The sequence below is a fragment of the Pseudomyrmex gracilis genome, unplaced genomic scaffold (genome assembly GCF_002006095.1).
Source record: "Pseudomyrmex gracilis isolate BER0280 unplaced genomic scaffold, ASM200609v1 scaffold_160, whole genome shotgun sequence".
Taxonomy (NCBI): Eukaryota; Metazoa; Arthropoda; class Insecta; order Hymenoptera; family Formicidae; genus Pseudomyrmex; species Pseudomyrmex gracilis.
The window spans coordinates 138,771-163,148 of NW_018020744.1; the positions used below are offsets into that span (position 1 = coordinate 138,771).

Below are 24,378 nucleotides of genomic sequence, written 5' to 3' on the forward strand. Positions count from 1 at the left end.
AATGCTGCATGTACTATGTAAATTTTTTTATCAATCTTAATCTTATATGATATATAAAAATGTATATATAATTTAAGTTTAGGTAACATTATATTAACTTTTAATTATATGTGTATAGTTTACCTATACCTAACAGTTTTTTTTTTGTTTCTATACACATACGTATGTGCTATTATTTTAATCGTGGATATTCTCTTCTGCCACGAATATAATTGCATGTGCATACGCATTTCATAATCGTAATTTTCCATAGTTATTATATGTTTTTTTTGTTTTTTCATAAAAAATCTGTGATTGTGATATTTTTAATTGCTTAATCGCTAACGAATAACGTGCATCTATTATATATAATATTATATATAATATTACATACTATATATAATATAATATATATTGCAATAATATTATTAATATATATATATTATATATGTATAATAGATGATGTATAACGTATTATACACACTATGATGTTAACAAATGAATCTCAGAGCACAGAGAGCACCGAGACACAAATCATATAATAGTCGATTTAAATACATAACTTTAGTTATTATATAAATTGTTCTTGCAACTTATATCCGAGTGAAACCTATATTGCTTGAGTTACTGCGATGCACAATTCAAGTATAACAAAATAGATATGATAAAAGGCTGGCTCACTTGTAACCACGTTTCTTTTTTCGTTTACACAAATGTGACGTCTCGAATTTGGAAACAGTACTTGTTTTGTTTTTTTTTTGTTTTGTGTATCGTTGTGTGCGTGTATGCGCGCGTGTGCACATACACACATATATACATATACATGTATAAATCATTTTACTTCAAAAAATAAGACATACGCCCGCGATCATTAGCACAACCGAGCGCTTGGTGATTATTGCTCGACATATGTTTTCATTTTTGCAATTGATCTCGGAGGAATCGAGTCAATAGTCAAACAATAAGCACAAAGTTCTGAATTTTGTTGCGAACACGGTCGTTATTCAAAATTAAATACCGCCACCGGGCGGATGACTTCGGTGACGGTCAATATAACATATTAATCCTCATATGTAATATCTCGGTGACGAAATACAGAAATGAAACAACCATAAAATTGTTCGCTAAAAATTAGCGTCAGGTAGTTCGTCGCAAAATTGAAAAAGTATACCGTAAGAGTGGGGATAACTAGGAGGAGATGCACGTATGTATATAGCAAAAAGAAAAAAATCACTATTATTAGCCCCTTCGACACGACATAGTTCGCAAAGCGTTTCCCACCGAACGAATTTGCTGAATAACCACATCGTACGTTCGTTTCGAAAGAATTGATGAAACGGGATATTGCCAATAATGTTATAAAGTACATGAACGCGGAAATTTGTGTGTGGCCTTATAATCATATTATCAACGAATGCTTACAAACTAATGTGCTCAACACAATGATATATAACTCATTTAAAATAGAAAATAATTAGATCTTTCGTGATTGTTATTTACATAAATGTACAGATTCTTAACACGCCATGGAACATTTTAACAATGGCCGTAACTCTGCTCTTTGCTCATTACCACGCGACACTTACATCGATAAATTAATCGTTTCAAGCTTTACAACTTTGCTTCTCTCTCTCTCTCTCTCTTCTGATATTTCTCGCTACATAAACGCGGATAAACGCAAGTTTTTAAATGTATTATGTATGCGGAATATATGTGGGATCGTATGGATGTTGGAAACAATGTTAGAATTACTGGCAGTAAATATCAGAATATGAGCCATGTATACAAGCCTATCGAGCGATTTATTCTAATATGTATTTTTTAAGCCAGAGACTGTGTGTTTTGCGTTTTTTTTTTTACTTAAAGAATCTCTTTGCTTCTCACGATTACGTTTCCGCTTTGTTTCTTTGCACTTCGGATTTTTTACCCTGTATCTGATCGCTGGTCTTACCAAGATCTTCGTTCTTGGAGATGTTCATTGGCGAATTACTGACATTGGCTTGAGCATTGTTCTTCGGATTGTTATGTTCTCTGAGCGACGAACACTCATCTTGGCCGCCCGATTCGGTCGTTTCTGTCGTTGCTGTCGTCTCGTCGCCGTTATTTTCCTTAGATTTTGTTTTAGCAAACTGTTCCGTCGTAACGTCGCCATTGATTTTTGCTGCTGCTTGATTCTTTTCTTTCTTATCGGGCGAGCTCACGGTGTTGTCCGCAATCTCAACGACGCATTTTGTGTCTACGAGTTTCGGTTTGGAACTTTCCTCTTTACATCGCGCGGTCTCTTGCGTCTCCGCCGCGTCTTTAGACTGCTTCCGTTCGTTCGCGCTGTTCGTTTGCGAGCCCAAGTTTTCAGACACATCGACATTCGTGACTAATGCGGAATTATGCGATGCCAAAGAAGAAGTCTGCTTGATGGCGGCTTGTGTCTCGGTAACGGCATCCTTTGTACTTATCGCAGACGACGTCTCGACGACGTTTGAAATCGACGTTTGGGTTAAACTGCCAGTTTTCGACAAGTTGAACGCGTTAGGTTCTGTGCCGCGTTGCAGCGAGTGTATGGGCATGCTTTTGGACAAAAGTAACGCGACGCTGTCCACCGTCGACGTGATCGGCGGTTGCGACTCCGCTTTTCCAAGATTAAAGGACGAGATCGAACTCGGTGACGAGGTCTTGGGCGACTTCGGCGAGGACGAATGAGTGGGTGGTATTCTCTGTACCGCCGGCGGCTGACCGGAGGACACCGGCGAGTAGCCAGTGGTCTGTGGTATGTAACTCGATCGTTGATACAGCTTGTTGATCGACGGCGGTAAACTGCTATGGAAGGCACTGGGAGGCGGGATATTTATGGGCGACCGTATCAAAGGACTCGGGAATCGACTAGCGTCCGGGAACGGAGGTGGAAAAGGTGAATATATGATTCGTGGATTTGTATTGGGTGTAGGAGACGGTATAAACGGATTGGTCGACAACATGTTCACAGGAGAATTTCTCGGCGATATGGGAGAACCTGTGTTGCGACATATGTCCCGCGGAAACGGAGTATTTTGATAACTTCGGGCGTTCAGCGAATAAGGCGGCGGCGAAATAATCGGCGAATTGACCGTGGAAACGATAGGCGACAGAGTTTTGGGATCGATCTTCATCATATTGAGCGTGACGCTCTTCGTGTTAGTCGTCGACTGGTCCTTCTCCTTCGTGTCGTTCGCGACACCGTACATAGGTTTTACACCCGACGCGGGATTGCCCAGATATCGCGGCATGTTTCGCATCTTGAAGATCTTGGCCGGTTTCGACGGAATCTGCTTGCTCGTACCTTCGGACGCGATCTGAATCTGCATCTCCTTCGCTTGATTTTTAACCGCCACGTAATTATTTTTCGACAATGTCGGATTCCAAGACTTGGGCGGATCCCGTAATGTTTTGTATCCCATTGGTTGGTTCTGCTTTTTCAAAGACATTCTTTGGGTTACGTGAGACGACGAGGATGGTACCGACGATGACGTTGATACCGCGAGCGGATTGGACGACGTTGATGTGGGCAAAACAGATTTCGTGCATTTACTCTCTTGTACCGTAGACGTGCTAGGAGTATACACCGGAACATTGGGTATATTCGGTATGTGTTTGATTGCCATGTCAGACGTAAATAACGACGGACTTTTCTTAGTGTTTATTTTAAGCAGATCCGGCACATCCAACTTCCCGCGCCCTTCCAGTTTGTTTTTCTCCTTCGAATTTTCTCCTATTTTTGCACAGATATCGTTGATCTTCGAGCCAATCGTATTCGAGCCGATTTTCGCACAAAGTTCATTTAGATTAGTGCCCTTGGCGGTCGCTTCCTGCTTGCGCATAGACGCCTGTTTCATCAGAGATATGGGAATCGCGTCCGGACACGGTGGTACCGCGCCGGACGACGATGCCGGTTTCGACGCCACTGTTGTTGTAATCGTTGCCGTCGACGTGGCCGTTATGATAGTTGCGTCGTTACTCGAGTAGTTATTCTTCACTAATGTGGAACTCATTGATGACGTTTGCGTGCTTGATTGAGACACAGATAACGCTGAATTGTTGGATGTTGAAAAAGCGACGGGTGACGCTCCTAACAATTTCTGTGGCACGCAATTGTTGTTTGAGTTTTTGAGCACTGGTTTCACCGATGACGTGGACTCGTTGTTCTGTGCACCGGCAATATTTTCACTCATCTGGACCGCTGTATTGCTGCTCTGAGAACATTGCGATCTGTGATTTATCGTATTGGTCGCGTGGCTCGGAATAGATTCCGCGCTCGGTATTTGGACAGATGAGTTTGTTGTTCTCTGTTCCAACAAATCCAGAGCTTGCTGCACGTCAATATTTGTACTCTGATTATCTTTGTCGTAGACAACTTCCTGTTTGCCAGATGCGGATGAAGGATCCGTTGTCGAAACGCTCTGAGACGTCGCCGCGGATACGATCGGTTTTTGTGTACAAGTTGCCGTGGAACACGAGACCGACACTTTCTCCATCGCATTTCCGTAAGTCGTTCGTGCTTTTACGTCAGTTGGTTTCGTATCTTCCATCAATGTTTTACCGTCAGATTTTTTCGTATTCTGCTGAAAAACTCGCTTTTCCTTTGGCGTTTTCTTGGAGTAGGTGTTATTAACTTGACCTATTTTTGGTTGAAATTGCAACTTCACGCTCAACGCATCAATTTTTGATCCGGAATTTCCTGTTTTCGCCTCGCTTATATTCTTCGCGCATTCCTTCTGAGCTTCAGTTTTAAAATCTGTGTTGTTATTATTTATCGACAACTTCTTATCGGCGATATTCCCGTCCTTATTTCCAGCAAAAGATGCGTTTTCTTCCACATCTTCTATCGTTGGTCTAATAATTTTTTGCTCTTGCAATACCGTTTTCTCCTCCTTGACATCAGCAGCTTGATTGCAATTTTTCATTTCTCGCCTATCTTGTTGCGACTTCGCAACAGTATGATTTCCTATTTCATTTGTCTGTCTTGTTGCGTTTCCATTTTGCTGAGTCATTAGTGTGCAACACTCACTCTTGGATGAATTCTCAGATATGGGCTTGACGTCAATCGTAATGAGGGACACGTCGTCCGAATCAGGAAATATTGGATTTGTTGTCACCTGAGCGTCGATAACCAAGGTAGGTCGCATCATCTCCGTAGGTTTAGATGTATCACAATTTTCAACTAGCGAATCCGCTTTATTTACTTCGATTATGGAAGTGATAGTGTTCTCGGAAGTTTTGTCATCTTGCAAATTATCGATACCTGTGTCTCTTTTATGGACCGTGTTCGATATATCGGTTATACTCATCACACCGGTTTCCGATATTTTTAACTGCACTTCCTTCCATTCGCGTTTCAACGACTTCTCGTCTTTCAATTCTATGGAATCAATGCCAGCATCGGTTATCGATTTCTTGTAATTGGCATTGTCCTCTGATAATTTTATGCGTTTCGAAGACGATTCGAATATTCTGTAGCTTAAATGTAACGGTACTTTCTGCAATAAAATGTTTATGGATTACTGCACACATTAATATTTTTCTTGATTAGATTATAAATTTTCTATGAACACAGTGTGTAACAAATGTGTGTTACACTTCGATTTGAAGTGACACTTTGCCTTCTTCTCCATAAACCAATTAAATTAAATACGTACCCGTCTCCAGTGATAGATGTACATCACGTCCATTAATGTATAACTACTACATAAAGGTTCCTCTTTGTACATTATATCAACTCTATGCGTATCACTAAGGCCATATTTGGCTCTTATTAATTTTTGTAAGTGAAATACTGTAACCGCTGCAGGACACCGCAAGTATCGCCTTAAGAACGACTTTTGTGTACCATCTTTAATAGCACTTGTCTCACTCAAATCCTTCGAGTGAGGATTATAATATTCCAAAGATAAATTGAGAGACTCATCTGGAGAATATATGTGGGATTCTATAGGTTCTCCGCGAGCTTCCGGAGATGTCACTTGATTACACAGTTCCGGATGTTTCGCATAGAATTCTCTCCGACATCGCATTTCATCTAAAAGAGATACGTTCATATAAACGTTACTTTTGCACGACAAAAAAAAACAAAAATATTTTTTTCTTTACTTAAAGAGATAAAACGTACTTTGATAACATCCAGGTACCAATTTATATACAATATCCTGCAATGTGTGATCGGGTCGTATATTTAACAACGGTCTGCTTTTGTGAACCTGTACTTCGCAAATCGGGCAATATTTGTTATTTTCCAAATATTTAACAATACAACTTCTGCAAACTGAAACAAATAGTTTTGAAATGTATTACTGTGCACAAACATTGATGCAATTATACAATACAATGAATATAATGAGAATTTATATTCATTGTATAATTAGAATTTTTGATATTTTCTATATTGTAACACAATTTTCTATATTGTAACACAACACTGTAAAAAGAAAGATACTGTACATGAGTGTAAACATTCTATGATAGTGGTTGCATCAATGAAATATCCTCCACACAATTTGCATGTTAACTGCTCATTAAGCTTAGCTAAATGCACTCGACGTCCACCACTCTGTCCCGACATCCTATAAAACAAAGATATATTAATATATACTTGAGATGTTTTCTATACAAGCAACATATATAAAACGTAGGAGATTATACACAAACATGCGATATGTATATATTATTCTTTTATATATAAATTGTATATAAAAATATAAGTTTTATCATAAATATATAATTTATCATCACGCATTAAAGATATACACATCACACATACACACGCATACACAATATTATATTTTTATTATAAAATATACACTAGGAGATAAAATTTTTTATATAAATCACAAATAAATAAATAATAAATTTAATAGCTATAAAAACAGTTCAACTAAGTAGAACAAACACAAAGAGAAAACAGTAGAGTATATACATATATATATATATATATGTGTGTGTGTGCATGTATATGTGTGTACAAAATATATATACCAATATAAACATGTGTATATTGATCATCAACTGAGATTAACAATCCAGTTTCTCTTGTAACATAAATTTGGTTTTATAACATTTCGAAGGATAGAACAACACCACATAACGGTGCGGATGAAAATTGGGGAAAACATTGACAGAGCTATGGTTAATGTATTGAGTGGGTGCCCTAGATATTTTTGTGATTTATAATAATTGCAACGCTGAAATATTGCGGCGCTATGTTTTATATGCGTGTGCGCGACAAAGAAAATAAGAACTTACGTGATGAGGAAGGCGAAAATCATCCGTTTTATTTAGTAATCGCCATTTGGCCTCAAAAGTCAGGAAAGTTGGGTCAGCGATGTAACATGTCACGAACTGTCGTGCCTCGCGCGTAAAAGCAACCTTCACATTTCCCCTCGTGCAACAATAATTTTTTGCAAACGCACAACCGACTGGCGAAGCGATAACATATATTGTCCGATATAATTTATCTCAATCGCTTAAATTCATCTTAAAATATAAATATGCATATGTACATATAAACCACCGTGCTGTGAAAACTGCGCGTACAGCAGCAAAACAAAATGGCGGATAAACAATCGTGCGCGCGACATTTCTGAAAACATTGCTCCAATTCGATATCGAAAAGTCTCGGTTACAAGCGAGAACGTGCAATTACGGATGGTGTACAACGGAAGTTGACCAATCGGATTTATCATTCATCAGATTGTGAGGAACGTCATATAGCTGTTTTCTCCAGTTCGAGACACGTAATTGGTTGCTGTTTTTTTTTTTAGCAAAACAACTAGAATTGAATATTTCTCTATCAGGTTGTCTTTATACATAAATTTTAATTTATATTTTAAAATCATTTCTGTACGCAACAGCGCTTGAATTTTACTGGCCTTATTATTTCTCTCATGTTAAATACTAAATGTGCCATGTACGATCTTTGTAAAAAATTTATATATTTGTTAAGAAAAATTCAGTATACATTAGAAATTGTTAAAGTTTTTATAAGAAATTTTGGTATTCACAATGTAATATGTACGTGCGCTGCGATAAAAATGCCGAGTTCATCAAATAAAAACGACTGTACTATGATTTTAATTTGCTCTCTAAGCAGTCGGAACTCACTTTTATCTAAAAGTCTCTCTCTCTTCAGATGTACTTTAAACAGTCTTACAAATACGTATATACATTAAAAACAAAAAACAATAAATAAATAAAACAGAAGTCAACAAAATACATGGATAGGAATTTGAATGTGGAAGCATCTTCTCTTGCAGAAAAAAACGAATAAAAACAAACTCTTTATTCATTAGAGTACAATAAATCGTACTCTAACGCATATGTTACGTAGATGGTATTTGATTTTTGTTGGGATAAAAATCGAACATCCAGTGCTGATCCGGCACGTTCGCACAGCGAGCTGCCCGTAAGTTGTCATTGCTGTGTAAGTTAGTGCCGTCAAGACAAAGGCCGGTTTCTACGTGTATTATTTTGCCGTTCTACAACATTTGCAAATGCAGCAAGTAATTTTTTTTCAATCGATTTGAAAACGTATGCAGCGCGTGTTGAAAATTAATTAAACACAATTATATGTACACACACACACACACCTTAGTTAATATCCATTCCTTTTCGCCTTTTTCGGTATTGCAGTGTGACATTCGAACTTGTATATACGGTTTTAAACTGTCATCATCCAATATTTTCGCGCACACTTCTTCCCTTCGCAATTCACCAGAATTGCTCAACGAGAAAAACTGAATTTTAAGAATATAGCTGATCTTTTAAATTTGCTCCCTTTCCTCCGTCGTAAGTACGAAATATATTTAATAACAATTTAAAAATTTGTATCAACTTACACACCTGACTTGGATACAACTTGGAATGACAACTGTACAATCCCAAATTGTACGGTTTGTCGTCCTCATGCTGCAAATTGTCTAAACACAATCGTCTGCCACGTAACCTGACGCGGCCGTATGCTATCGAATTCTCGTCGGGAATAAATTTTTCCGGATAAACATTATTGAGATACCATTTGAAACTGTGGCAATTGAGTCTTTTACGCAATTTCAAACGTTCACTTAAGTCTCCGACCAGTTTTGGATTATCCTGAGATTTTATTCGTTTAAGATATAATTAAATATTCTAATAATCTTGTAAGTCATCTGATATATTACCTTAAATTCACTACGATGGAGTAGAAATAATCTTTTATAATCATCCATCCAAACAAACGCCAAACGAGCAGTGTTTATTCCGTGAGTGTCTTTGTCGTTCGGAAATTTGTATGGATGAAAATTTCGGAATATATGACCGACTCGGGAACAAGGAATGATTTCTAACGAACCGCCACATTGCCATATCTATCGGAAAATGAAGATCAATAAACTATCATTCTACATTGGCATATAATGTTTCATATAAACACTTGATTCATACTTCAAGTTTTGTTTGAAAAAATATAACTTACTCTGAAAGACATTTCCAAATTTTCACCTCCCCAACCATCCATTTTGTCGTCGTAGCTACCAATGTCCCAAAAATATTTTCTATCAATAGCAAACAAACCACCTGCCATTGTGGGAGATCTAGTCGGCGATACAGAGGAAGCACGTGATTTAAGTTCGTGTTTTTGAATATTTATCCATGTGAAATGACCCGACCATGTGAATCCACCAACTTCGAAAAAGGCGGGTTCGTTATCGTGCAAATATTCTAACGTTTCCTCAGAAATGTTATCAATTATCGGCATTAATACAGCGTTTTTCTTATTTTTTATTCGTTGTAACAGAGGTCGTAACCTGTATCATATTAAAATATGTATTATATACAAAAAGTTTTTGTACGTCACAAAATTGTTTTGTACTTAAAATATAAAAATCCAAATGTACAGATATATAAAAACATATATATATATATATATATAACGTCCAATCTCAAATCAAAATACCAGTCTTTAATAACTTCGCAGTGTGCATCCAGAAAAACAAGGACATCACCTACAGCTTTTCTAGCTCCGTGAAGACGAGCACGTATCAGTCCTTGTCTATATGGCAGTCTGAATAATTTTACTTTTGCGGGCAATCGCGTTGAAAGGTAATAATTCAGTTGTCCCTGAAGTTCTTCTACAAATCAAGAAACACTTTTTACACATTATGTTATTAGTTAAGATGACTTTATGGCAACACAATGTTAAATAGCTGCGTTATTCTCATACATAATTCGAAACAAACATTATTTTCTAAACAAACAACATAACTGATTTGCTTTTGTAATCATATTGAATAAAAGCTAAACATTAAAAAACATATGGAAATTAATTGGATTTCTTTGCATTTGTCGTTGCTTATATTTAGCAATGAAGATATGTAAGTATGAAACAATTTATATTTTCATTAAAATTATACATGTACAACTATCCAGATAGGTCTCTACCACAACTTAATCTTCATGGTGTTCTATTATAAGTCATCTTACATTAAAGTAAAATTTTATTTAGAATATCAATGTTCTATTTTAATATTAATTTAAAAATACCTTCCTCACTATGATCGTCGACCAAAATAATTTCTTTTAATAAATATGGAGGGGAACCCTTCAAGACACTGTGTACTGTGCGCAATAGAACACTCCATGGTTCATTGTAAAAGATAATTATTACACTAGCACTTGGCAATAATGTGTCATATGTAAGATTCACACATCTACAATACAAAGCCAACATGCATTTGTAAAAAACACAAAACAAACCAAAATAAATGCTACAGTTGCATGCAAAAAATAATCTCTGTTTAAATACTGGACAATATATATATATATATGTATATATTATTATTCTTACAATGAATTGCGTATATCTGGTAATTGCCTAGTTAGTGATATTTTATTTGAAAGAACAACATTCAATGCTTTCTTTGCTAGTGCTTTTTCACCTTGAATCTTTTCTTTTCCATGTAAATAAGCAGGTTCTCCATTTTCTCCAAGTCCAGGTACAACATTAGATTCCAATTTTGATATCTGTTTTTCATATCTGGAACATTATTTTAATTCTATTTATTTAAAGAAATAAAACACATATAATTGAATGAAACTGTGAATGAACAAACCATTCAAGTGCACAGGAATTAGATGTATAAAATAATAAGCAATATATTCATACCGTTCGTTTTGTAATTCTTGTAATGCAAAATCTACATCTTTCTGTCTTTGAGAAAAATTTTTCTTGTCAATCCGAGCTTTGTAAATTCTGAGATTATCATTAGCGTGAAACATCTGCCTGACAATGACCAAAATGCCGATTATGTATAATGTGCATAATGATAATTTCAGTAATGATTTCCGACGGGTAAACATCATTTCTCATGAGTAAATCATCGCTGTTCCGTTGCAATCGAAATTGCAAATTTACGTAATTAGTAATCGCTGATGACAGTCAGGTTATAATGGACCAACACTTGTTGCACATAGAAATGTTATATAGCCGCGTTTTTCACATCGCTTGCACACCTACAACATAAGAAATTTAAATAAATTTATTTATCACAAAAAAAATTGCTGTTACGCACTGCGTACATTCGACAGATGTCATTTACACGTGGTAAAACCGATACATATGGTATGCACGGCCCGATATACACTTGGTCTTTGCAAATGCAAAAAGAATAGAAAAACAAACTTAAAAGCCATATATCATGTATATGTGTTACTAGTTGCATAATATAAGACTGGTTTAACTGGAGAAAAATGATCGCTTTCAATAGACCCAGCTGCTTTGCAACGTTTTGCAGCAATTCACGCTTTTCCAACGTGTTTATTACGCGGTGGCCATATTTTGCAATGAACTATAACAGCGTATTGCGCTAATAAAAATTAAAAAGGTAAACTCAGCGCAAAGCGCTTATGTATGGAAAGTACTGAGTTCTACTAAACGCAGCCATTTTCAAAGTTCTATATATATATATAAACTATTTTCTTTGATATATTTTACATATAAAATGTATATGTAAAATGAAATGATAATATGTGCGAATATAACTAAAATTATCATGCAGGTGTGGCTATGTAAACTGAAAAACAAAAGCAAAATATAATTATATGTAATAAAATTGTATATATTTGTTTCTACACTCTGTCAATGTTTTAAAATTATCAGAAGATCATAGCAAACAACTCCAAGTAGTAAACACATTTAGTGTCAGAAATCCACAAAATCCAGCAAGAGATTTATTATATGTATTTCCCAGAAAAATTGTTTCTTTCCTTAAATATGCTTTTTGCAATATTCAGACCAAGACTCTTGGTCTTAATTTTATATAACTGCACATCATAACGTCTTTTAGACGTTCTTCTCGAAAAGTTTTATTAGACAATATGTCTCTTTATAAAAAATATAAAAAATCTATACCAGATCCATTCCAGTTCCTTTATTCTATAACTTAACTTTTTATAACGACACACGATACGTAAAAATGCATGCGTTAAGTTGCAGAATAGGTCTGCAGATCTAGTACTAATGATTTTTGCATATACAAATATGTTAGATATTTCTTAAAATTAGCATCATGCAAATCACCAAATTATATAAATCTCATTTATATAAAGCAATACAATTATATAATTGTAAGATCAGCATTGTGCGCTTTGTTTGCCTTGTGTTTGGAAGAAAAAAAATTTTGAATATCAGAAAACGATTTGCCTAAAGTTTCTGGCAGAAAAAAGTATATAAAAATTGTACCCATTAGGGATGTAAAACTGAAAAAGAAAAATATACTCTCGATACTTATACTTTTGACGATATAGGGATAGCTTTTTACCACAGCAAACATCATTAGATACGCATAAGAAACTATGACACCTCCACCAATACCACGTATGGACATGGGAAGTAATTCTCCGATTATTGTCCACGGTATGTTTGTAAATCCAAAAGTACTAGTGCAAATGTAAGATAATATAAAAACTAGTAATAACCACTTTTTATCAGCTCCGGTGTCTTCTATGTTACCGTTATCATCATATGATGTTGCTAAATGCATGTACATTCCGGAAAGAAACATAGAAATAGTCATTCCAATTCCACTTACACTGCAGAGAACCCTTCTGCCGTACTTTCTACTAAAAAAGACAGTTAATACGCTTACAATAAATCGGATAACACCCAACAAAACAAGTGCACCATTTTCGTCAAAACTCTTGCTGAATGCCCCACCAATTTCATGAAAAATTGAAAGTGCATAAAATATAACTAGATAAGAACCAGATAGTTGTTGCAGTAGGAAGAGTAAGAGAAGTATTATTATAGGTTTATAAGCATCTGCAGACCTCAATGCATGATAACAAGTTTTTAAATGTGTCAATGTGCTTTTTGATGTCTCGTCACTTACTACGCGATTTCTACATATTTCCATGATTCGTGAATATTCTTGCTCGTAAATCTAGAAAACGTTTATCTTATGATAGGTCTGAGATTCTTGTACAGGTACTTTGAAATACATGTATCTTACTTACTGTTTGTCTTCTATTAAGTCGTTTCAAATTGCGTTTCATCTCACACAATTGTGTTTCATCACGCATGCTGCTTCTAAAGCATAACCAGTAGGGGCTTTCAGGTACAAAGTAAAGTGCAAAAAAAATGCAAGACTCTAGTGCAAGGAAAACCATACTTATGCTGCGCCAATCTAGCAGTGCAGCTAGACAGCAGGTGATTAATATACCCAAGGAAACAAACACAGAATTAAGGCATAAAAGCATTGGTCTGATTTGTGGATGTGTAAGTTCAGATATGTAAACAAAACCAACAGTCGTAAGCCCTGCTGCAATTCCAATTACAATTCGGGCTGCGTAAATAGTAATAACAGATTTAGCAAAAATCAACAAAATCCATGATACTGCTGCAGGAACACAAGACAATACCGAGACCATTTTGCGTCCAAATCTATCCATTAGAGGACCAGCAATGGTAGATCCTATTGGTAATGTTATTGTAACTAAACTTGCTATGGAACAAAAAAGTGCAAAACAATAAATAAATAAAAAAGTTATTAAAAAAAAAATAAAGTTATTAAGAAATATTTTCTATCAAACAATTATTAACCATTAGAGAACAAGAAGAGATGATTAAAATATTGCATATTAAATATATATATATATATATATATATATATATATGTATATATAAAACACTATCATTATAAAAAGATCTTCTTATTCTCTAAAGATTAAGTAAAACTATATCTGAAAATTGTTAAATTGTAAAAAAATCATCAAAAGTTCTTATAAACTGACCTATCCAAGATTCTTCACTGTCAGTAATACTTATATCACTATCTGTTTTCAATCCATCTAGCAAAACTGTGCTGAAAACCAAATTTATTCCAGCTTTTATAACTATACATTGAATTATACAGCTTGCAATGATCTAAAAATATTATATATATATATATATATATGTATAAACATAAAATAATTAAATAAATAAAGTATAAAAAAGATACTGTTATGTGTATGTTATATATCTGAGAGAAAAACAACAGATATTAATATCTTATACCTGTGGTATTATATCCGTCATAGTCAATTTTTCTTCTTTTGGATTTCTAATGATAACTTGCTGAAGAAAGTTACTGTAAAAACAAAAATAAAAACTTTAACGCATACATAAAATGAATAAAAACGCAAAAATAATATAGCTAAGAAATAATACTAAAAACTTATTTCATTAATTTGATATTGGAAAGTCATTAAAGAGATTTTACTTTGATATTTTAAAAGTAAGAATTTTTTGTATTTAATTCTAGTCTCCTCTTATTTTTCTTAATTTTATCTCTTACCTAGCTTCATTTTGAACCTCATTTTGTTTTGTAGCTTCACATGTATATTTATTAACAATGTCTTCTGTCTTATCCATTTCTAAAAAAATTCTTTTCTAGAGTGTATCTCTGAAATATATAAAAGTATGCATAAATGAATGTAAACATAGTAGTAATAAACATTGCTATTAATAAATTTATATTTGAGTAAAAATAAATTTATACACACAACTAATAATAGCTCCAAGTCATTTAGAAATAATTGTGGCACATATATTACATATATATATTACATATATATATGTTATATAATACTATATTTAAATTAGACAAATATATTATTTAAAGTACCTACCAATTTAAAAGTTTTTAGTTACATCACATCCTTTTCATAAAAATCACAAGCATACGTATTAATTGATTGCGTTCAGCAGAACAAGCTGCTTTGTAGCATGTAATGGAATGTGATTGGCTCTTATTTTTAGAACCAACAAATTAACGTCAATTGTTGACAAGACGACAACTCGGCAATTGGTCTGCTGAACGCGGCCATTCTTAAGCCGCTTTTACATCCGTTTTAGGCTGCGTTCCGTTTCACGCATATATATAGCATATGTATAATATACGTCACGTATACTATATATAAATACGCGCATATGCGTGAAACGAAACGCAGCTTTACATTAAGCGCATAACGCAAACGCCAATCGCAAGATTCGTGGAATTGACCAATCACGTGATCGATCGGCTGATTTGACTATGCGATTAGTCAATTTTACGAGACCTGTGATGCGTTCGCGTCTTGCCCTTAATGTAGAACGGGCTTTAGGCCCGATGGTTTTTAATTTATCGATGTTGTTGCATTGTGTTAATTACTTGTCTCGTAGTAAGTAAATATTTTTATATGTCGTTGTGAAGTGATTTTTATTCAGACGAAAGTGTCAACTTGAGCTTCGACGACGGTTGGCGAACCTGCGACGCGGGCAGTTAACCTTGCTCTTTCCGGAGGCAACACAGCCAGCGACGAGCGCGACGAGCCAATCGCTGCTCGCACCACGACACACCCTTTAAATGCTGGTTTCGTTTATTTTCGAGAAAATCCCGGCAAGATAGTGACGATTGAGCAGTACGTTTCACGTTTATTTCACTGTCGAGACATCGGCTCAGCAAGACTTTGATGTTCGTCGGCCTATAACCCAATTTGCATCGCGAGCACTATGGTGAGATATTCCTCATCCTTGTCACCTGCGAATCATACATACGTGTCACTGAGTTGTCCTATCAGTTATTCCTGGTTTTTTTCTATCGAGACAATAATCTCTGTTAATCATATCTTCTTACGTTATCGTCATTTCTGAGATATACGTAGCGAGAAACATAAATGCACAAGTTTTAACAGTTGTTCTATTTCTATTTTTTTTGTTTGTTTATACAACCGTTTAGACGGAACAACAAATGGATTGTGCGCTGGACCTGATGCGGAGGTTACCGCCGCAGCAAATCGAAAAAAATCTCAGCGATCTGATCGATTTGGTTCCTTCGTTATGTGAGGATCTATTGTCCTCGGTGGATCAACCGTTAAAGATTGCCAAGGACAAGGAGTCTGGCAAGGACTACCTCTTGTGTGACTACAACAGAGATGGGGATTCGTACAGGTTTGATGAAGAATATTCAAGCTGCGTACAAAAATAGAAGAGATAGTATTTTGTCTTTATGCGAGCATGTGTTCCACAGGTCTCCCTGGAGTAATACTTACGATCCCCCACTAGAAGATGGCTCTATGCCTTCAGAACGGCTGAGAAAATTGGAGATAGATGCCAATCACGCTTTTGATCAGTATCGGGAGCTTTACTTCGAAGGTGGAGTCTCCTCTGTGTACTTGTGGGACCTGGATCATGGTTTTGCGGCGGTAATTCTTATCAAAAAGGCCGGCGATGGTTCCAAGAAGATTAAGGGATGCTGGGACTCTATACATGTGGTAGAAGTGCAGGAGAAATCGACTGGTCGTACTGCTCATTATAAACTCACATCGACAGCCATGCTGTGGTTGCAAACTAACAAGCATGGATCTGGCACAATGAATTTAGGTGGCAGTCTGACGCGTCAAGTAAGCTTTTATAACAGGCGTGTTAAATTCTCGTATCTTTCTTGTTTGAAACACTGCTCTCTAATTTGTTGCGATGATTGTAGGTTGAACAAGACGCTCAGATCAGCGAAACGTCCCCCCATATCGCAAATATTGGCAGAATGGTAGAAGATATGGAGAACAAGATCCGCAATACCCTGAATGAGATCTACTTCGGCAAAACGAAAGATATCGTAAACGGGCTGCGATCGGTGCAATCATTAGCCGATCAGAGACAACAGGCCGCGCTCAGGCAGGATCTTGCAGCGGCGCTGCAAAGGCGAAACGCCAACAATTGATCCTGCGAGCAGCCGGAAAGCTTCGATTACGATTGCGAATAGATTTCATGGTATTTTTGGATCCTTCGACCTTGTTTCAGGATCTTTCAATCTTCGCAGACGTTTTTGTATTTTTGAAGAGAGTCCGTGAAATCTTTTTTTTTTTTTTAAAAAAAATTCTGTATTCTTTGCAGCAGGCTTTAAACTATCCCGAAAAAGTCTTGAAATCTTTTTGGACTTTTGGGAATATATTGAAATACTGCGACCTTTGCCCACAGGTCAAACAGGTATCTATAGAATCCTTGAAACTATTGTGGTCAATCTACACTATTGAAATATGGCATTTATACTATTGCGCTTTGTTGTCCAGATATGTGAATCAATTACGGACGCGTTGATTAAACCTAAACAGTATGAAAAATACTTTGTTTAATTTAGAATAAAATAGAGTTTATTGTAAATATGCGGGAAAGGTGCAACGCGTTTAGAGAAAATTAGATAAAAAAAAATGTAAAATGCAAAAGAGAACGAATTATATTATAGACTAGCGTTTACTACGTGAAAGAAAAACCTCGAAGATCACAACAATTAATTTTCTTCGTTTCGTCTTTGTTTGACAAATATGGAGAAAAATTATAAATCCATAACAGAGTTTCACACATAATATTTAAAAAGTATGAATATATTGAACTTGTACTGTTTAGGATTAAATTTAAAAGCGTGTAATTTAACGCTGGAAAACAATTTATATGAAGTTGTCAGAGAGGAATCGCATCGCAATTGTTGTAACAGAAGATTCATCTTTACTTCGTAAAAATGAAAATCTTTTTGAACACTCAAATTGTAAAGCATAAGAAAAAAAAAAAAAAACATGCAAAAATTCTCTCTTCATTTCTATCAATGTTGGTCAAATCAACAAGAAAGCGCAACGCAAACGTTCGGAAGTTTTTGTAAGATGCTTGGCTATATTAAGAGAAGGCATCTCGCGTTTATACTCTATTTAGAACTAAATTCAAAATACAGCTCTGATCCTCTCTGCAGGACAGTATAAAACGATTTATTGTTTTTTATGTAAAAAAGTTCAAAAAGGAGCGGTTGCATTTTGCATTTGTTATGATAATAAATTCATATATAGTGCGCAAATAAAAGTTTTTAAATTAAATTTTTATTATTCGTTTATATATATTAAAAATTTCACGAGTACAAAAATCCGTTGGCATCACAGATTCTTGGTATTGCGGATATTTATTAGTTAGTGGAGTTTCTCGTTTTTTTTTTATTTTTTATTTTTTTTTATTTTTTTTTATTTTTTTTTAACACATGGTATTCTGCTTGTTCAGAGTATACCACGTATCTTTGATGCTACAGATCCTTGAACCGGAAAGTTCGGATCTCAAAGATCGCCAGTACCACGAATCTTTAAAAGGATATAATTGTGTTACAAATTTCCTCTTGTACTCTCATTTCCGGAACTTCGATTCTGATCGGTACATCAGATGACTGACGTCTCAATAAACTCAAGATGGTTAATAATAAAAAGAAAAAAACACTCTTGGTACTATAAATCCTTGGATCCTCCGTGAACGATTGCGCAACCACATATACATATCCTTGCGTATTCTAGGATCCGCTTGATTGCTTTCTCGTAATATAAAGAGACGCAAAAAGTGTATATCGAGTGAATTTCTAAGTACGTAAACGGAGAAAAGGAAAGCGTAAGTCTTTAAGTTAGTGCCTCTTTTGTTTGTTTGTTTTTTTTTTTTTTACACATTTGAATTGTACCACCGATTATATTACCCCACGTAACTTATCCCACTATACAAAGAAATTAAATACACATCTTGTCTTTTTTGCAAATTTCAAACGGTGGCAGTGTGTGTGCGGGCAAGTCAGTCTAAGAAAGAACTAAATCAAAATATTATCATGTATATTAATTTTTATGAATATTTTCCTATTAACTGTATACACTATTTCCTTTTGTTTCATGTGTGTTTTCTTTCGATTATGTAAATAACAATCGAAAGAATTTATGAGCCTGGTCCAACATAGCACACATAGATTACAGACGCTGGTTTATTTGTTCAATTAGTTAATTAGTCGTTACTTTATTTAGATTATAATAGCTGAGTTTTTTTTTTCGATTTTAATGTCGTTGCAAAGCAATCAAAGTCATCGAGGAAGGCACGTTTCTAGCTTGCATCTGCTTGTGTTCTTCGATGAACGATTAAAATTGTTGAGTATTTTTTTTTTTTTTATGTAAAAAACGTTTAATCGCTGGAAATATATCTCGGTAACCGAAATGCAAGGAATTTGAACGTAGCACACATAAAACAGTTTAAATGTTGAAAAAATAGGAATTTGGAGATAAAGTAGTATCTCAATTGAGATACGTGTGTGTGTGTATGTGTGTGTGTATACAAACAATAAGTATTGCCAAAAACAAAAAATAAGATGCAAATATTGTATAAATCCAGTTTTTTCGTAAGAAAAAAACATCCTCCTTCCACTGATAACTGTGATTACACTTTTGCAGTTAATAATATTATATATCTGCTTAATATATATAATTATTCTCCTAATCATTCAGACTGCACTTTCGGAACAATTTTTGTTTTTATACAAACGATGACACGAGATGGAAAGGATGTAAGGGAAAGATTCTTCGTACACAGTTTCACACAAAGATCTTCCACACACTCGCGGTTTTTCTTCTGTTTTTTTTTTTTTTTGTTTTGTTTTGTTTTTTACTTATCGTAATCTCTGTTTTCTAAACACGGTACATCGTCTATTTTTAATTACAAGTTTATCTTGTTGAGTGAAAGCAGCTCGTGTAACCTGTTCTGAAAAATGTTTATTAAAACGAGATATTACAACAAAATTGTAATAAAAGTCTGAGCATTCATATATATATATAAGCCAATTACAGTCTCTGGACAAGACGCGACATCGTTTATTGCGCTACATCATTATCAAAGCGCGCGTAATAATTATCGTATTTCGTTTTGATCTCGATGTTCTCGTGGAAATTTAAAGGTCTAAATCAATTCTCTGACACTCCCTTCGCATCTTCAATATCCATTGATACCGCAATCGTGCTTATAACTCTCATACTCAAAAAGTCTATGAGACTATTGTTTTTTTGTCTTTTTTTGTTTTTTTTTGTTTTTTTTTAACTCTTTGTATTTGAAATCACACACGCAGAGATGCTCTGTCTCATACAAATTGCGCGAGATATATCTTGCGTTTGTTTTTTTAATAATTCAATCTTTGAATAATATAAGAAATAATAAGAAATATACTATAATTAATAAAGTCGTTGCACGTATCCTTGTGTGAATTTAAGGATTTTCAGATTTCCCGATATATGTACACATGTACATAACAGATGTATACATATGTGTTTCTATAAACTTTTTCTTAAATTTTGATTTGCCAATGTTTTAAATTTCTATATATATATGTATATATAAAAGATTAGAATATTTATTCTAACAAATTTTCAAGTCCAGATTCTGTTTATTCTTTGAAATTTTTCTCTCTGTTACGTTACGTATCTAAAGAGAAGCTTCAAATATTTAAAAAACAAAACTATCATTAGTTTCATAAATTTCTTAGATCTACAAAATTTTACGCTAAAAACTTTGGCTACAGAACGGAGTCTTCGACGGGAGATGAATCCTAAAATCCTTGAACTTCTCTTTTTTTGTGCTTTCATTAGACCTACAAATCTCGAGAACTCTCGAGTTCTTTTCACAACTTAAAAAAAAAAAAAAAAAAAAAATAATAAAAAAACAAAACAATTGTTCAGCTTCCTGTATAAATTCTGTAGCGAAAATCGCAGTCTTATCTAATAGTATCATTTAGGAAAGATGCTTGAAGTGAGCTGCTTCGTGTTGGGCATCGCTAGCATCCCATGAAAAATTGTTCCGCGCGCACGCGTAAGGATACGGGAGTCCTTATCTCACGATCTCTTTATATTGGTCTTTAACAAGTTTTCTTTCCCTTTCTCTCTCTCTCTTTCTTTCTCTCTCTCACTCGCATTCTCACACTCACACGCATAAGTGTAATAAGTTACAAAGCTGTTGTAAATAATTTCTTTTCTCTATTCTTAAAAAAAAAAAGTCCAGGATGTGTCAAGGCTTTTTTCAGTTTTTATTTTTCAATCAACTTTTTGCTGAAGTTGTCGCCATTTTCTGGTATAACAAACAACGCGTGTGTAGTTTGTGTATGTACGTGTGTATGAGGTAGGTATATATAGATGTATATACGTACACATATGTATATATATACCTATGCTCATATGTATATTGTTGTATGCTACTTGCCAGTAATGTGTACATGTACGTGTAACTGAGCGTAAATATATTTAGTTTTCGCTCCTTTTTTTCCCGGATTATTATTTATTTAAATATTGAATAATTAAGTAAGATGTTACTTTAATAAAAATCGCTTCTCGCACCGGCGCGTTGCTGTTGTTAACATTGGAACTGCTAGCCCGCTCATTTTAGTTTATTTTTGCTTGCTTTTCTTTTATTCTCTCTCTTTCTCTCTCTCTCTCTCCCTCTCATACATTCTCTCTTCATTCTTTCACGCGTCTTGTTCTCTGCATCTTCCTCTAAATTTTCTTTTTTTGGTTATTATTGTTGTTTATCCTTGTTGACCAATATTAAAGATGTTGATTGATTGGCTAAGCGGGTGGTTTTGCTCGAATGTAGATTGGATATTTTGTTGTCGTAGTGTCATCGGACTGAACACAATTATTTGTCGAGAGAGGTGTTGTTTTTGACAGCAATTACTACTTCTTCTCCACAAGCTTTGAGTACAGTGCACTGAAAAAAAAATACAAAATTTACGTATGATTAACATGTTTTTCTGGAAGGATGATATATGGATTTTTCTTCAAGCAGATTTTCTTTGGTGTAATATTATTGCAATCAAAAAACTAAAAATCATTTTTAACCAGTATCTTGTCAAAAGATGGTTGTTTAAACAAATATTTGACACATGTCAGAGTTACATATATTATATATATCAGAAAGATCGCATAAGTTTGTAAATATTTTAAAACTAAATGTGTGTAAAAAACTAATGTGTAAAACTGTTCTCATATTTTTTTCTACAGTTCTCTGCATTTTTTTATAATTCAATAATAATCACAATTATAGTTACAAAATTGTAAATTCCATTCGTATAAAATTGTACTTACAAGTAATTCTTTGCCTGACTCGAAGTCAGCACGCAGCTGTGTTCCCAAATCGCCATCAGGTATCTTGAGATCTTCACGCAGTTCCCCATTATCGGCCATCAGGCAAAGATAACCATCGTCAGATATATCTGTGAGCTATCACAAAACAATGACAAATTTTTTTAAAATTTTTCAAACACATATTGCTTTTGTCATAAATATAAAATTATTAAAATATATTTATAAACATAAAACATAATTGTCATGTAATTTTAAGAGAACTTTTACCTGGTAATCTTCTCGCTTAACAAACGGTACATCCATATTGTGTGTGGAAGGGCAGATATCTTCATATTTCTTAGAAGTAAAGATATCAATACCGACTAAATGGACCTTGGCGTGACCGTGTTTGCCAGTCTTAGATGTAGACATTTCTACTATCTTGCAAGGACGTGATTTCAACATCACAAAACCGTTCTTTCGCAGTGCAGAGCATTGCATAGGATACGTCACAGACGCTCCTGCATCACCAGTTTCAAAATGGGTATCCTCTATATCAGCCATGTCTATTCTGAATACTATAAGAGATAAGCACAAAGTCTGTTAATACTAACTGCAAAAACTCAAAAGTTCTAACACTAACATAAACTTATTATAAAGCTTAAAAAAGAATTAGCATCAATCTAGTTCATATAAATATGCCACATTGTATTCAAATTGTTTTTGAACATAAACATTTTATGTATCTTAAAAGCGATTATAAAGCCATTTTACAATTCTAAAAATTTGTCTCGGACAAACAGGTTAATCGATGACTATCAGAAATGAAGGTTCGGTGCTAGTATTATCTGCGAGAAAAATGGTCGGTAAAGCTGTGTTAACAAAACGCGAATGAGAAATATTTGTCTCTCTTGTGTCTGCTCTTATTTAGATGAAAAGCAGTCCGGTAAAATCGCGATAATTACGAATCACTGAGAGCTAAAGATACCGCAACGTGATTACACCTGGACGAGCAGTGTGACCACGTGGCGCGTCATCGCAGGGAGTTCGCGCAACGGCGAGAGATGCCGAGGCGGCGGATCGGAGTGCGATCTAACCAAAGACATTCGCGCGGCGACGAGGACGGCGGATAATGCGACTTCTACGGCGTATTAACGAGCACCGGCTAAGTTAAGAACGCGCGGCGTGCCGTTCCGTGACCGCCGTCGTCGTACACGGCGTATTTTTCACGCGTTGGGAAGATGCGACCGAACGGGGCGAATCGTGAACGGGCCACATTGCTCGGCACGGACCGTCATCGTCGCGGCGCGTCAAGAACCGCCCCGGCACGTCGAGGCCGTGCGGATACACACCGGGCCGAGATTAGCTCACGCAATCTCGATATTTTGCCGCTCGTGCGGACAATTACCACCATCGGACGAGGCCGAAAACGAGAACAGTTCGAGATACTCACATGGAACAAGATGGATACTTTAACCAGAAGGCCGTGCTGCGCCTGCGCGCCACAAAATCGTAATAGGGGTTCACAACGTCGACTGCACGGACGCTCTCGCCGGCCGCCGGTGCGGTCACGATGTCGCGCGGCGCGCCATCACGCGGCGCCGCCGAACATTCGAGTTCACGGCGCGAATTAACGGTTGCGATATCGACCAATCGCGTGTCTCGTCTGCTTTTTGTACAAACTAGCGCAACACAGGCGCGCGCTACGCGCACGCTATTGTTATTTTTATTTAACGTGTTGTCAGTGAACAACACAACCTGTCACCGCGATGACAGATAGTATATACGTCTTATAAACCATATAATACACATATGAGAAATGTCAGAAATAACGCATGAAAATCAAACTCAAAAAATAGTGAGAGAGAGAAGTGGAAAAACAACACGTGACTAAAATCACGTGACAAGAAAAAGGATAAAAAAGAATATTATATATATGTAATATTCTATATCTATATAATACACAACATACGCATATATGTATATATATATATATATATA

At 35.3% G+C, this 24,378-nt stretch overlaps 4 protein-coding genes across 8 annotated transcripts; 1 reads left to right on the forward strand and 3 right to left on the reverse strand.

Annotated features, from left to right (window-relative positions):
- Positions 1 to 1,818: 1,818 nt before the first annotated feature.
- On the reverse strand, positions 1,819 to 7,545 carry LOC109857456 (mucin-5AC-like). The gene is made up of 5 exons (XM_020433763.1): positions 7,246 to 7,545; positions 6,445 to 6,566; positions 6,116 to 6,268; positions 5,646 to 6,025; positions 1,819 to 5,486 (listed from the first exon to the last, which is right to left on the reverse strand). Exons 1-5 carry the CDS (start codon positions 7,266 to 7,268, stop codon positions 1,866 to 1,868), a joined length of 4,299 nt encoding a protein of 1,432 aa, XP_020289352.1. The 5' UTR covers positions 7,269 to 7,545; the 3' UTR covers positions 1,819 to 1,865.
- A 705-nt stretch (positions 7,546 to 8,250) lies between these two features.
- On the reverse strand, positions 8,251 to 15,310 carry LOC109857479 (polypeptide N-acetylgalactosaminyltransferase 1-like). Of its 3 annotated transcripts, none has more exons than XM_020433799.1 (10): positions 14,266 to 14,343; positions 11,141 to 11,487; positions 10,823 to 11,011; positions 10,519 to 10,685; positions 9,932 to 10,106; positions 9,452 to 9,782; positions 9,159 to 9,344; positions 8,842 to 9,090; positions 8,589 to 8,735; positions 8,251 to 8,477 (listed from the first exon to the last, which is right to left on the reverse strand). In XM_020433799.1, the coding sequence occupies exons 2-10, from the start codon at positions 11,335 to 11,337 to the stop codon at positions 8,322 to 8,324; spliced, it is 1,797 nt and encodes a 598-aa protein (XP_020289388.1). In that variant the 5' UTR covers positions 11,338 to 11,487; positions 14,266 to 14,343; the 3' UTR covers positions 8,251 to 8,321. The 3 variants fall into 3 exon arrangements, 2 of the variants coding, with proteins under 2 accessions (XP_020289388.1, XP_020289387.1); XM_020433798.1 differs by lacking the exon at positions 14,266 to 14,343 and adding an exon at positions 11,554 to 11,983; XR_002250505.1 differs by lacking the exons at positions 8,251 to 8,477; positions 8,589 to 8,735; positions 8,842 to 9,090; ... (3 more) ...; positions 10,519 to 10,685; positions 10,823 to 11,011 and adding exons at positions 11,554 to 13,415; positions 13,489 to 13,976; positions 14,531 to 14,603; positions 14,811 to 14,918; positions 15,145 to 15,310 and having other exon boundaries at positions 11,333 to 11,487; positions 14,266 to 14,398.
- A 280-nt stretch (positions 15,311 to 15,590) lies between these two features.
- On the forward strand, positions 15,591 to 20,973 carry LOC109857469 (F-actin-capping protein subunit beta). The gene is made up of 4 exons (XM_020433777.1): positions 15,591 to 16,009; positions 16,233 to 16,444; positions 16,524 to 16,896; positions 16,980 to 20,973. The coding sequence occupies exons 1-4, from the start codon at positions 16,007 to 16,009 to the stop codon at positions 17,211 to 17,213; spliced, it is 822 nt and encodes a 273-aa protein (XP_020289366.1). The 5' UTR covers positions 15,591 to 16,006; the 3' UTR covers positions 17,214 to 20,973.
- Positions 19,799 to 23,926, reverse strand: LOC109857470 (eukaryotic translation initiation factor 5A). Of its 3 annotated transcripts, none has more exons than XM_020433781.1 (4): positions 23,831 to 23,926; positions 22,666 to 22,955; positions 22,399 to 22,533; positions 19,799 to 22,021 (listed from the first exon to the last, which is right to left on the reverse strand). In XM_020433781.1, exons 2-4 carry the CDS (start codon positions 22,939 to 22,941, stop codon positions 21,950 to 21,952), a joined length of 483 nt encoding a protein of 160 aa, XP_020289370.1. In that variant the 5' UTR covers positions 22,942 to 22,955; positions 23,831 to 23,926; the 3' UTR covers positions 19,799 to 21,949. The 3 variants fall into 3 exon arrangements, with proteins under 3 accessions (XP_020289370.1, XP_020289367.1, XP_020289371.1); XM_020433778.1 differs by lacking the exon at positions 23,831 to 23,926 and adding an exon at positions 23,730 to 23,819; XM_020433782.1 differs by lacking the exon at positions 23,831 to 23,926 and adding an exon at positions 23,152 to 23,383.
- Between the last annotated feature and the right edge of the window lie 452 nt (positions 23,927 to 24,378).